This window comes from Entelurus aequoreus, linkage group LG04 (genome assembly GCF_033978785.1).
Source record: "Entelurus aequoreus isolate RoL-2023_Sb linkage group LG04, RoL_Eaeq_v1.1, whole genome shotgun sequence".
NCBI lineage: Eukaryota > Metazoa > Chordata > Actinopteri > Syngnathiformes > Syngnathidae > Entelurus > Entelurus aequoreus.
In genome coordinates this window covers 582,528-598,307 of record NC_084734.1, presented here as the reverse complement: position 1 = coordinate 598,307, position 15,780 = coordinate 582,528, and the positions used below count along the sequence as shown (strand labels likewise).

Here is a 15,780-nt window from a genome sequence, read left to right as displayed (position 1 = left end):
ATTAAAAGGTGACGTTGCCTTCAATGGCAGTTTTGAACAATTGGAAACGTGAGACAATTTGCTGGTATTATTTTGTACAACGTATACACAATCCTGCTAGCTAACTAACTACCTCCTTGACTCAATGACATTAGCATTAACTAACCAGTTAACTAATCATTAGGCTAACAAACTGACAGATATCCAAACAAGTTAATGGTGGATGATCTTGTTGTGCTCTCATGCAAGCTATCTTGTTAACTAGCTAATTAACTAACCAACTGCAATGCTAGTTTTAAACCAACCTAGACAATCAATATCGAGTCACCCGTTAGAGTAGTTACTAGTTAAATAAAGTCTCACTCGCTAGATGACTAGCTTATTATCGACTGTATAACTAGCTATAAGCTAGTGTAAATAACCTCAATTAAAAGGTGACGTTGCCTTCAATGGCAGTTTTGAACAATTGGAAACGTGAGACAATTTGCTGGTATTATTTTGTACAACGTATACACAATCCTGCTAGCTAACTAACTACCTCCTTGACTCAATGACATTAGCATTAACTAACCAGTTAACTAATCATTAGGCTAACAAACAGACAGAAATCCAAACAAGTTAATGGTGGAGAATCTTGTTGTGCTCTCATGCAAGCTATCTTGTTATCTAGCTAATTAACTAACTAACTGCAATACTAGTTTTAAACCAACCAAAACAATCAAAATCGAGTCACCAGTTAAATAATAAACAATTGTAATAGTTAGCTGGCTAGCTATACTTATCTACCAATCAAACCAACTAAACACTAGTCTTTTTTATCCCAACCTGCTTGTTAACTTACTAAGAGCAATACGAATGTAGTTACTAGTTAAATAAAGTCTCACTCGCTAGCTGACCAGCTTATTATCTGCTGTATAACTAGCTACAAGCTAGTGTAAACAACCTCAATTAAAAGGTGACGTTGCCTTCAATGGCCGTTTTGAACAATTGGAAACGTGAGACAATTTGCTGGTATTATTTTGTACAACGTATACACAATCCTGCTAGCTAACTAACTACCTCTTGACTCAATGACTCAATGACATTAGCATTGACTAACCAGTTAACTAATCATTAGGCTAACAAACTGACAGAAATCCAAACAAGTTAATGGTGGAGAATCTTGTTGTGCTCTCATGCAAGCTATCTTGTTAACTAGCTAATTAACTAACCAACTGCAATACTAGTTTTAAACTAACCTAGACAATCAAAATCGAGTCACCCGTTACAGTAGTTACTAGTTAAATAAAGTCTCACTCGCTAGCTGACTAGCTTATTATCGACTGTATAACTAGCTATAAGCTAGTGTAAACAACCTCAATTAAAAGGTGACGTTGCCTTCAATGGCAGTTTTGAACAATTGGAAACGTGAGACAATTTGCTGGTATTATTTTGTACAACGTATACACAATCCTGCTAGCTAACTAACTACCTCCTTGACTCAATGACATTAGCATTAACTAACCAGTTAACTAATCATTAGGCTAACAAACTGACAGAAATCCAAACAAGTTAATGGTGGAGAATCTTGTTGTGCTCTCATGCAAGCTATCTTGTTAACTAGCTAATTAACTAACTAACTGCAATACTAGTTTTAAACCAACCAAGACAATCAAAATCGAGTTACCAGTTAAATAATAAACAATCGTAATAGTTAGCTGGCTAGCTATACTTATCTACCAATCAAACCAACTAAACACTAGTCTTTTTATCCCAACCTGCTTGTTAACTTACTAAGAGCAATACGAATGTAGTTACTAGTTAAATAAAGTCTCACTCGTTAGCTGACTAGCTTATTATCTGCTGTATAACTAGCTACAAGCTAGTGTAAATAACCTCAATTAAAAGGTGACGTTGCCTTCAATGGCAGTTTTGAACAATTGGAAACGTGATACAATTTGCTGGTATTATTTTGTACAACGTATACACAATCCTGCTAGCTAACTAACCACCTCCTTGACTCAATGACATTAGCATTAACTAACCAGTTAACTAATCATTTGGCTAACAAACTGACAGATATCCAAACAAGTTAATGGTGGAGAATCTTGTAGTGCTCTCATGCAAGCTATCTTGTTAACTAGCTAATTAACTAACCAACTGCAATACTAGTTTTAAACCAACCAAAACAATCAAAATTGAGTCACCAGTTAAATAATAAACAATCGTAATAGTTAGCTGGCTAGCTATACTTATCTACCAATCAAACCAACTAAACACTAGTCTTTTTTATCCCAACCTGCTTGTTAACTTACTAAGAGCAATACGAATGTAGTTACTAGTTAAATAAAGTCTCACTCGCTAGCTGACCAGCTTATTATCTGCTGTATAACTAGCTACAAGCTAGTGTAAACAACCTCAATTAAAAGGTGACGTTGCCTTCAATGGCAGTTTTGAACAATTGGAAACGTGAGACAATTTGCTAGTATTATTTTGTACAACGTATACACAATCCTGCTAGCTAACTAACCACCTCCTTGACTCAATGACATTAGCATTAACTAACCAGTTAACTAATCATTTGGCTAACAAACTGACAGATATCCAAACAAGTTAATGGTGGAGAATATTGTGCTCTCATGCAAGCTATCTTGTTAACTAGCTAATTAACCAACCAACTGCAATACTAGTTTTAAACCAACCAAAACAATCAAAATCGAGTCACCAGTTAAATAATAAACAATCGTAATAGTTAGCTGGCTAGCTATACTTATCTTCCTAACAAACCAACTAAACACTAGTCTTTTTATCCCAACCTGCTTGTTAACTTACTAAGAGCAATACGAATGTAGTTACTAGTTAAATAAAGTCTCACTCGCTAGCTGACCAGCTTATTATCTGCTGTATAACTAGCTACAAGCTAGTGTAAATAACCTCAATTAAAAGGTGACGTTGCCTTCAATGGCCGTTTTGAACAATTGGAAACGTGAGACAATTTGTTGGTATTATTTTGTACAACGTATACACAATCCTGCTAGCTAACTAACCACCTCCTTGACTCAATGACATTAGCATTAACTAACCAGTTAACTAATCATTTGGCTAACAAACTGACAGATATCCAAACAAGTTAATGGTGGAGAATCTTGTAGTGCTCTCATGCAAGCTATCTTGTTAACTAGCTAATTAACTAACCAACTGCAATACTAGTTTTAAACCAACCAAAACAATCAAAATTGAGTCACCAGTTAAATAATAAACAATCGTAATAGTTAGCTGGCTAGCTATACTTATCTACCAATCAAACCAACTAAACACTAGTCTTTTTTATCCCAACCTGCTTGTTAACTTACTAAGAGCAATACGAATGTAGTTACTAGTTAAATAAAGTCTCACTCGCTAGCTGACCAGCTTATTATCTGCTGTATAACTAGCTACAAGCTAGTGTAAACAACCTCAATTAAAAGGTGACGTTGCCTTCAATGGCAGTTTTGAACAATTGGAAACGTGAGACAATTTGCTAGTATTATTTTGTACAACGTATACACAATCCTGCTAGCTAACTAACCACCTCCTTGACTCAATGACATTAGCATTAACTAACCAGTTAACTAATCATTTGGCTAACAAACTGACAGATATCCAAACAAGTTAATGGTGGAGAATATTGTGCTCTCATGCAAGCTATCTTGTTAACTAGCTAATTAACCAACCAACTGCAATACTAGTTTTAAACCAACCAAAACAATCAAAATCGAGTCACCAGTTAAATAATAAACAATCGTAATAGTTAGCTGGCTAGCTATACTTATCTTCCTAACAAACCAACTAAACACTAGTCTTTTTATCCCAACCTGCTTGTTAACTTACTAAGAGCAATACGAATGTAGTTACTAGTTAAATAAAGTCTCACTCGCTAGCTGACCAGCTTATTATCTGCTGTATAACTAGCTACAAGCTAGTGTAAATAACCTCAATTAAAAGGTGACGTTGCCTTCAATGGCCGTTTTGAACAATTGGAAACGTGAGACAATTTGTTGGTATTATTTTGTACAACGTATACACAATCCTGCTAGCTAACTAACTACCTCCTTGACTCAATGACATTAGCATTAACTAACCAGTTAACTAATCATTAGGCTAACAAACTGACAGAAATCCAAACAAGTTAATGGTGGAGAATATTGTTGTGCTCTTATGCAAGCTATCTTGTTAACTAGCTAATTAACTAAGTAACTGCAATACTAGTTTTAAACCAACCAAAACAATCAAAATCGAGTCACCAGTTAAATAATAAACAATCGTAATAGTTAGCTGGCTAGCTATACTTATCTTCCTAACAAACCAACTAAACACTAGTCTTTTTTATCCAAACCCGCTTGTTAACTTACTAAGAACAATACGAATGTAGTTACTAGTTAAATAAAGTCTCACTCGCTAGCTGACCAGCTTATTATCTGCTGTATAACTAGCTACAAGCTAGTGTAAACAACCTCAATTAAAAGGTGACGTTGCCTTCAGTGGCAGTTTTGAACAATTGGAAACGTGAGACACTGGTGGGTTAATGATCATAATACTGCTGGGGGGAGTAGGGCGAGGTATTCAGGGCCAAGGGGAGGGAGGGAGTGAATGAGTGAATGAGTGAGTGAGTGAGTGAGTCATGCTCTTACATAAAAGAAGCTGCCAGGTATTTTTAGCAGGCGTTACATTGGCCACGCGCTCGTCTTCAACAACCATCTTCCTCTTCTCGCCCGAGGGAGTGGCGTTGCTGGATGGGGGCGGGGCCTGGCAGACTTGATGACTGTTTCCTCCTCAGCGAGACCCTCAGCCTCAGGCTGTTCTTAGAAACTCATTTAGGTCACAAACACCATCGTTGTCGCTCTTCTCTCCCGGGGGCTTTGAACGCATCACAGCCACAGTTGTCCTGCAGCACTGGACACTTCATTAGGCACATTTCCTTATTTGGGTAAGGAGAATGGGTGGAGCCGTCTGCTGATTGGTTGTTGGAGAATAGTTACTTCCCTAATACAAACCCCAAAAGCAGTGAAGTTGTCAGGTTGTGTAAATGCTAAATAAAAAGAGAATACAATGACTTGCAAGTACTTATATTCAATTGAATAGACTGCAAAGACAATATATTTCATGTTCACACTGAGAAACTTTGTTCTTTTTTGGCAAATATTAGCTCCTTTGGAATTTGATGCCTGCGACGTGTTTAAAAAAAGCTGGCACAAGTGGCATAAAAGACCGAGAAAGTTGAGGAATGCTCGTCAATACACTTATTTGGAACATCCCACAGGTGAACAGGCTAATTGGGAACAGGTGGGTGCCATGATTGGGTGTAAAAGCAGCTTCCATGAAATGCTCAGTCGTTCACAAACAAGGACGGGGGCGAGGGTCACCACTTTGTCAACAAATGCCTGAGCAAATTGTTTAAGAACAACATTTCTCAACGAGGCATTTAGGGATTTCACCATCTACGCTCCGTAATATCATCAAAAGGTTCGGAGAATGTGGAGAAATCACTGCACGTAAGCCATGATATTACACACCTTGGATCCCTCAGGCTGTACTGCATCATAAAAGCCACATCGGTGTGTAAAGGATATCACCACATGGGCTCAGGAACACTTCAGAAACCCACTGTCAGTAACTACAGTTGGTCGCTACATCCGTAAGTGCAAGTTAAAACTCTACTATGCAAAGCCACGGCCATTTATCAACAACACCCAGAAACGCTTTGCTGGGCGTTTCTCATCTAAGATGGACTGATGCAAAGTGGAAAAGAGTTCTGTGGTCTGACGAGTCCACATTTCACATTGTTTTTGGAAACTGTGGACCAAAGAGGAAAAAGAACCATCCGGACTGTTCTAGGGTGAAAGTGTAAAAGGCAGCATGTGTGATGGTATGGGGGTGTGTTAGTGGCCAAGACATGGGTAACTTACACATCTGTGAAGGCACCATTAATGCTGAAAGGTACATACAGCTTTTGGAGCAACATATGTTGCCATCCAAGCAACGTTACCATGGACGCCCCTGCTTATTTCAGCAAGACGATGCCAAGCCAGGTGTTACAACAGTCATAGTAAAAGAGTGCAGGTACTAGACTGGCCTGCCTGTAGTCCAGACATTGAAAATGTGTGAAGGCTAAAATATGAGAAGGGAGATTGTTGAACAACTTAAGCTGTACATCAAGCAAGAATGGGAAAGAATTCCACTTCAAAAATGTATATGTATATATATATATATATATATATATATATATATATATATATATATATATATATATATATATATATATATATATATAAAATGTCTTATAATACTAATAAGGTGTTCCCATAAATCACAACAATGCATTTCAGTTATATATATATATATATATATATATATATATATATATATATATATATATATATATATATATATATATATATATATATATATATATATATATATATATATATATATATATATATATATATATATATATATATATATATATATTTAGATTTTTTTTTAATATATACTATATATATATATTTTAAAAAATATACATATATATATATATTTATATATATATATATATATATGTGTGTATATATACCGGTATATATATATATATATATATATATATATATATATATATATATACTGTATATATGTGTATATATATATATATATACATATATATATATATATTTATATATTTTTTTAATATATACTATATATATATATTTAAAAAAAAAAAATATATATATATATATATATATATATTTTTTTTAAATATATATATATAGTATATATTATAAAAATATATAAATATATATATATATATATATATATACATATATATATATATATATATATATATATATATATATGTGTGTGTATATATATATATATATATATATATATATATATATATATATATATATATATATATATATATATATATATATATATATATATATATATATATATATATATATGTGTGTGTGTGTGTGTGTGTGTGTGTGTGTGTGTGTGTGTGTGTGTGTGTGTGTGTGTGTGTTCCCATAAAACACAACAATGTATTTCAGTGAGGCCACTATAAAGTAAATTATTATTTTCAAGTTTTTAATTTTTTTAATTTTTGAGTAGTATATACGCAGCAAAAAAAAAATTCAGGAGAAATGTGTATCCATAGTACATCCTTAAATGTAGTTAACTTACTGACTTTTTTTATTTTGACATTATTTTCGTATCGGTAATTTTTTTTTAAATAATACACTTCTATTCAACAAGAAAATTATTTTAAAGGAATTTTTTTTTTTTAAATGTATTAATTTTTTGCAGCAAACAAGAGGAAAAATATTTTTCAACCACTTTTTGTGGGAAATATGTTCTTCTTATTTTTATTTTTTTATTTATACATAATTTCCTGGAGTTACTTCACCAAAAAAATCAATCAATAATTTGTTCAATGTATTTCATTATTTGTTTATAGTTTTTGTCGTACATTATTACACAATTTATTTTAAACATCCATAAAAAAAAATATCGTCCACTATCAATAACGCCGTACAGTTGTGGGCGGAGTTTAATATTTAAATAGGTTTCTGTCAAGAATAAATGATTATAGATTATTGACTCTTTAGATATTCTATTATTGTTTGCACTTTTACTACTCGACCATAAGACCATGCAAAAGTGGTTTGTTGTTATTATTACTCATGTACTACTCAGTAGTAGTACTACAAGTATTACTTCATGCACTGCTCAGTAGTAGTACTTCAAGTACTACTTCATGTACTGCTCAGTAGTAGTATTACAAGTATTACTTCATGTACTACTCAGTAGTAGTACTACAAGTATTACTTCATGTACTGCTCAGTAGTAGTACTACAAGTATTACTCCATGTACTACTCAGTAGTAGTACTACAAGTATTACTTCATGTACTACTCAGTAGTAGTACTACAAGTATTACTTCATGTACTGCTCAGTAGTAGTACTACAAGTATTACTTCATGTACTGCTCAGTAGTATTACTACAAGTATTACTTTATGTACTGCTCAGTAGTAGTACTACAAGTATTACTTCATGTACTACTCAGTAGTAGTACTACAAGTATTACTTCAGTATTTGTTTCTTGTCCTATGAATGGATGCAAAAAAAGGATGAGACCACCAAAAAGACTCAGTTTTCTTGAGCATGCGCAGATAATAAGTGAGCCTGGAATGCAGTATGCCTGTGTTGGCTGTGTAAGTTGCGTCTTCTACCACTAGATGGCGCCAAAGATGACACATGAAGCGTCCAAGTACAAAAATCGCAAGTGTTCATAATCATTTCCCACGTTGAGGACATCTTTAAATTGAATTAGTTCAATAAATGTAAAATACAAGATTTAAAACAAAAAAAAAAATGCAATAATAATCATATTAAATAAATAAAAACTAGTATTAATGTTTATGTACGATGATGTTATGTAAGAGCTTGTTATGTTGTGTTATGTTGCAATATATTTTGTTGGGTTTTATCGTAAAAAATGATACCCAACATTATAAATATTGATGTTGCAAGTAAGGTGACGTGATTGTGTTCATGAATTGCCCGTGCACATTCACAACATGCGTTTTTAAAAGCTGACAAATGTAAATATTTCAGTAAAATATGGATATTTTAAAAAAAAATCAAAAATGAAAATGAAAAATATGATCAAAATATATTCACAATTGTAAATATATATATATATATATATATATATATATATATATATATATATATATATATATATATATATATATATACATATATATACATATATATATATATATATATATATATATATATATATATATATATATATATATATATATATATATATATATATATATATATATATATATATAGATGTATGTATGTATGTATGTATGTATGTATGTATGTATATATATATATATACAGTATATATATATATATATATGTGTGTGTGTGTTTATATATATATATATATATATATATATATATATATATATATATATATATATATATATATATATATATATATATATATATATATATATATATAGAAACCCTGTTTCCATATGAGTTGGGAAATGGTGTTAGATGTAAATATAAACGGAATACAATGATTTGCAAATCATTTTCAACACATATTCAATTAAATGCACTACAAAGACAACATATTTGATGTTCAAACTCATAAACTTTTTTATTTTGTGCAAATAATCATTAACTTTAGAATTTGGTGGCAGCAACACGTGACAAAGAAGTTGGGAAAGGTGGCAATAAATACTGATAAAGTTGAGGAATGCTCATCAAACACTTATTTGGAACATCCCACAGGTGAACAGGCTAATTGGGAACAGGTGGGTGCCATGATTGGGTATAAAAGTAGATTCCATGAAATGCTCAGTCATTCACAAACAAGGATGGGGCGAGGGTCACCACTTTGTCAACAAATGCCTGAGCAAATTGTTGAACAGTTTAAGAACAACATTTCTCAACCAAGCTATTGCAAGGAATTTAGGGATTTCACCATCTACGCTCCGTAATATCATCAAAGGGTTGAGAGAATCTGGAGAAATCACTGCACGTAAGCAGCTAAGCCCGTGACCTTCCATCCCTCAGGCTGTACTGCATCGACAAGCCACATCAGTGTGTAAAGGATATCACCACATGTGCTCAGGAACACTTCAGAAAGCCACTGTCAGTAACTACAGTTGGTCGCTACATCTGTAAGTGCAAGTTAAAACTCTCCTATGCGAGGCGAAAACCGTTTATCAACAACACCCGGGAAACGCCGTCGGCTTCGCTGGGCCCGAGCTCATCTAAGATGGACTGATGCAAAGTGGAAAAGTGTTCTGTGGTCTGACGAGTCCACATTTCAAATTGTTTTTTGGAAACGGTGGACGTCGTGTCCTCCGGACCAAAGAGGAAAAGAACCATCCGGATAAATGCTTGTATGCACTTCAAGCAATTGTGTATGATTGTGTATGATTTGTAAAAGTGTTGTTGTGTTCCAGATGGGTAATATTGTGTATGATTTGTAAATGTGTTCCAGATGGGTAAGATGAAGCGGGTGACATCCCAGCGCAGAGAGCACGCTCTGCTGAGGATGATGGTGACCTTGGTGTCCTGCTACCTGCTGTGCTGGATGCCTTACGGCGTCATGGCCCTCATCGCCACCTTCGGGGGCGCCCGGCTGGTCACGCCATCCACCAGCGTGGTGCCCTCCGTCCTGGCCAAGTTCAGCACCGTCATCAACCCCGTCATCTACGTCTTCTTCAACAACCAGGTGAGGACACCTGAGCCTCCAGCTTCACATGTTCAAATATTCATATTTATGACAACTGACATCTGCTTCCTGTTACTGCCAACTTGTCCTGTCCTTTCTCCAACGTGTGAGGCACTTTACCAAACTACAACTTTGCCAATTTAGCTTTAAAACATGAGTGCCTCACTTTTTCTGCCTAGCAACAAGGAATGACGCAGCTAGAAAAATCAGTGTATACATATATACATACTTATGTACAGTATATACACATTTATACATACACATACATATATATATACATGTTATATATCATGTTATATATACATATATGTATATATATACATATTTATATATATATATATATATATATATATATATATATATATATATATATATATATATATATATGTATATATATACATATATAATAATAATAACTGGGATTTATATAGCGCTTTTCTAAGTACCCAAAGTCGCTTTACATGTTAAAAACCCATCATTCATTCACACCTAGTGGTGGTAAGCTACTTTCGTAGCCACAGCTGCCCTGGGGTAGACTGACGGAAGCGTGGCTGCCAATTTGCGCCTACGGCCCCTCCGACCACCACCTATCATTCATTCAACATTCATTCACCGGTGTGAGCGGCACCGGGGGCACGGGTGAAGTGTCCTGCCCAAGGACACAACGGCATGGTAAGAGGCGGGGAGCGAACCTGCAACCCTCAGGTTTCTGACACGGGTGCTCTACCCACTACGCCATGACGCCCCGTATATATACATATATATGTATATATATGTATATATATGTATATATACATATATGTATATATATATATATATATATATATATATATATACATATATATATATACATATATATGTATATATGTATATATACATATATGTATATATATATATATATATATATACATATATATATGTATATATATACATATATAAATATATATATATATATACATATATATACATATATGTATATGTATATATATATATATATATATATATATATATATATATATATATATATATATATATATATATATATATATATATATACAGTATATACACATTTATACATACACATACATGTATATATACATGTTATATATCATGTTATATATATATATATGTATATGTATATATATATATATATATATATATATATATATATATATATATATATATATATATATATATATGTACATATATATATACATATATATATGTACATGTATATATATACATATATATATGTACATATATATATACATATATATATGTACATATATATATACATATATGTGTATATATACACATATGTATATATATATACATATATATATGTATATATATACATATATAAATATATATATATATATATATATATATATATATATATATATATATATACATATATATACATATATGTATATGTATATATATATATATATATATATATGTGTGTGTGTGTATATATATGTATATTTATATATATATATATATATATATATATATATATATATATATATATATATATATATATATATATATATATATATATATATATATATATATATATATATATATATATATATATATATATATATATGTCTTAATTGAAACAGTCAGCGCTGTGAATGCTGACGTTTTTATCAGTGGTCCTCTACCCCCAATCAGGAGAGGAGCTGAGAGATTCAGTAGACTTTACTCGCTGAATGAGTGGCTATCAAGTGCACTTCTTGCTCGTTCAATGCATTTTATTGACAATTTTAGCTTTTTCTGGGACCGCAGGCATCTTTTTAAGGCAGACGGACTTTGCCTGAATAAGATGGGAGTAAAGCTATTCATGAACAACATGTTTCACTTCCTGCATCTTGCATCTATCATCACTGCCAAGGACAAGAGACAAGAGGAGCCACCGAGGAAGGAAGACACAACACAGCCTATCAGGAACGTCGAAGGAGGACCGCCACTGCAAAAGGAGAACGTCGACCATGAGATACACCAGAGCAAAGAGGAGAGGTGTCTATCCTCCTCTACCGCCCCTCCCTCCATTCTGAATGCATGTGAAGATCCCTCCCCCACATCCCCCAAGCCATCCACGTCTCCATCTTTCTCCCTCCCTCAAGTAGACCTTTCTCCCCCCTTCTCCCCCTTGGAGTTCCGGGAGCTACCCCCACTCACGCCCCACCCTACTCAGATTTTTACCCCCCTAGATCATCGCTCACCTCCACCACCCCCTCCACGAAGGCGTGCTCCACAACCCCCCAGCCATACTTCACCTTTCTCACGCCAACCCCTTACACGCCCTCAACGTCCACCTTCAGTAGTTCGTCCCAGCTCTGACGCTGCTCACTCCCCCTCCCCCTTACGGCAAACCCCGCCTCGCCCTGACAGCAGTCCTGAATATTTCTGATACAGAAAAGGGTTCAGCAGTAGACCACATTATCAGCTGGGCCCAAGGTTGCCTACATCAAATCATGGCACCTTCTACATCCCTGTTGTGACTACCAAGAGAGTAAACATTGGGAAACTTAGCCACCCTGCTAACCTAAACAATCTCATTCCTATTATCTCCAAATCAAAGCCAACATCGAAGCCTGTCAATAACACCATCAGGATGGGTCTGCTCAATGTCAGGTCTCTGAATAGCAAATCATTTTTAGTCAATGATTTTATTAGCACTTCTAAACTTGACTTTATGTTTTTAACTGAAACATGGCTGGAACAAAATAACAGTGCAAGCATTCTGATCGAGACAGCACCCCCCAACTATAACTTCATTGATATATGTAGATCGGGGAAAAGAGGTGGAGGGGTTGCTGCTATATTTAAAAACATGTTTCAGGGGAAACAGATGTCACTCGGTGAGTTTACATCATTTGAATACCTGTGTGCTGTGTTGAAATGCTCTCCCAAAATTCTCTTGTTAATTATCTACAGGCCACCTAAATATTCTGCAAATTTTTTTGATGATTTTACTGAACTATTGTCTAGCATCTCCACTGACTTTGACTGCCTGGTTATAACTGGTGATTTTAATTTTCATATTGACGATTTAAATGACAAGGGCGCAAAAGAACTTTTTACTATTTTAGACACATTTGAACTGTCTCAACATGTGAAAGAGGCTACACATTATAAGGGACACACCCTGGACCTGATTATCACAAAAGGTCTCAATGTTTCTGATGTTCTTGTGATTGATCCTTCATTGTCTGATCATTTCTGTGTTTTCTTTAATATTTCTGTAATTCCGGACACACAAACAGAATCAAAGAATGTCAAAAAGCGGTACATAAATGAACATGCTAATGTCCTCTTTAAAAACGCCATCTCCTCACTACCACCTCTAAACCCATGTCATGCTGATGATCTTGTAAGCAACTTTAATTCCAAAATTGTGAATATCATAGATATCATTGCACCTGTTACAGTTAAAACGATTTCTGGCAAGCAAAAGGCACCCTGGAGAAAATCTGCTGCTGTAACAGCCCAGAGAAGAGAGTGCAGGAAGGCTGAACGAATCTGGCGGAATACAAAACTTCATATTCACCATGACATCTATAAAGAGAGCCTCCAGGCCTACAATTTAGTCTTAAAAAGTGCTAGAGAAACATTCTTCTCCAATATCATAAACAGCAACACAAATAAGGCCAAAACCCTATTCACAATCGTTGACAGACTGACTAAACCCCCAACACAAATACCAGCCGAACTCCATTCCACGCAGAAATGCAATGACTTTGCATTCTTTTATACTGATAAAATTGAAGGCATCAGACGCACCATCAATATCTCAAGTAAAAAAGTTGGATCACCACCCCATTTAGGCAAAAGTAACACAGCAATGATGGCAAGCTTTAATGCCATAGACTCTAAAACTCTAGTGGAAACGGTGACAGCTCTAAAGTCATCCACCTGCTGCCTTGATGTTTTACCTACCAACTTCTTTAAGAATGTTTTTGACTGCCTATCAACAGACATCTTGCAAATAGTTAATAATTCTATTAAATCGGGCAATTTCCCGAAGGCTTTCAAAACTGCAGTCATTAAACCTCTTCTAAAAAAGCAGAGCCTAGATGCCTCTGTTATCAACAACTACAGACCAATTTCAAATCTACCATTCATAAGTAAAATAATTGAGAAAGTTGTCCTCCAACAACTAAATCACTTCTTGGCTTCTACTGGCTGCCACAACAACTTCCAGTCAGGATTTCGACCTCTTCATAGCACAGAGACGGCCCTTCTTAAAGTTATAAATGACATCCGTCTAAACACAGACTCTGGCAAAACTTCAGTATTAATGCTTTTGGACCTCAGTGCTGCATTTGACACTGTCGACCACTCAATACTTTTGGACAGGTTGGAAAACTGGGTGGGGATCTCAGGCACAGTTTTAAGCTGGTTCAAGTCATATCTACAAGATAGGAACTATTTTGTTTCCATTGGTGACTTTGTATCAGAACCAACCAACGTAACGTGTGGAGTCCCCCAAGGTTCAATCTTGGGGCCGACTTTATTTAACATCTATATGCTCCCACTAGGACAAATCATGCAAAATAATAACATTGACCATCATTGCTATGCCGATGACACCCAAATCTATGTAGCGCTATCACCAAATGACTATCGCCCCATAGATCTTCTGTGCCAGTGCATTGAGCAAGTCAAACACTGGATGTGCCAAAATTTCCTACAACTAAATGAAGATAAAACTGAGATAATTGTTTTTGGTGCTAAAAAAGAAAGGTTTAAAGTCATCCAACACCTTCAATCACTGTCCCTGAAAACCTCAAATAAAGCCAGAAATCTTGGGGTTATTTTAGATTCTGATTTACATTTCGACAGTCACATCAAATCAGTAACAAAATCGGCCTACTATCACCTCAAAAATGTAAAAAGACTTAGAGGGCTCATGTCAGCTCAAGACTTGTACATGCCTTTATTACCAGTAGGCTAGACTATTGTAATGGTCTCCTTGCAGGTCTTCCCAAAAAAAGTGTCAGGCAGCTACAGCTTGTTCAGAACGCTGCTGCTAGAGTTCTAACAAAGACCAAAAAATGTGAGCACATTACACCAATTCTTAAATCCTTACATTGGCTCCCTGTACATCAGAGAATAGATTTCAAAATCCTCCTGCTCACATATAAATCACTACATGGTCTAGGGCCCAAGTATATCACTGATATGCTCCCACTATATACGCCCTCTAGATCACTAAGATCTTCTGAGACCAATCTGTTAGCGGTTCCAAGAGTAAACTCAAATCAAGGGAGATCATCATTCAGTCACTATGCAACACATAGCTGGAATAAACTTCCTGAAGATGTCAGACTCTCCCCAACTCTCACTACTTTTAAAACTAGACTGAAGACTTTTATGTTCACCTTAGCTTTCAGCTAAATCTTTTAATCTTTTAACTTTTAACGTCTGCACTGTTTTTATTTTTATTGTCTGCATTTTAATTTTGCTTTTATTTTCTTTCATTTCACTTTGTTGTCTGTGAAGCACTTTGA

The 15,780-nt window shown here is 34.6% G+C and overlaps 1 protein-coding gene across 1 annotated transcript in view; it reads left to right on the top strand.

Moving 5' to 3' along the window:
* tmtops3a (teleost multiple tissue opsin 3a) overlaps nt 1–15,780 on the top strand; it is a 32,054-nt gene that overhangs the window by 12,067 nt on the left and 4,207 nt on the right. Inside the window, exon 3 of the mRNA XM_062043857.1 lies at nt 10,028–10,261. Within this exon, the coding sequence (XP_061899841.1) occupies nt 10,028–10,261 (234 nt within the window). The remainder of the gene's footprint in view (nt 1–10,027; nt 10,262–15,780) is intronic.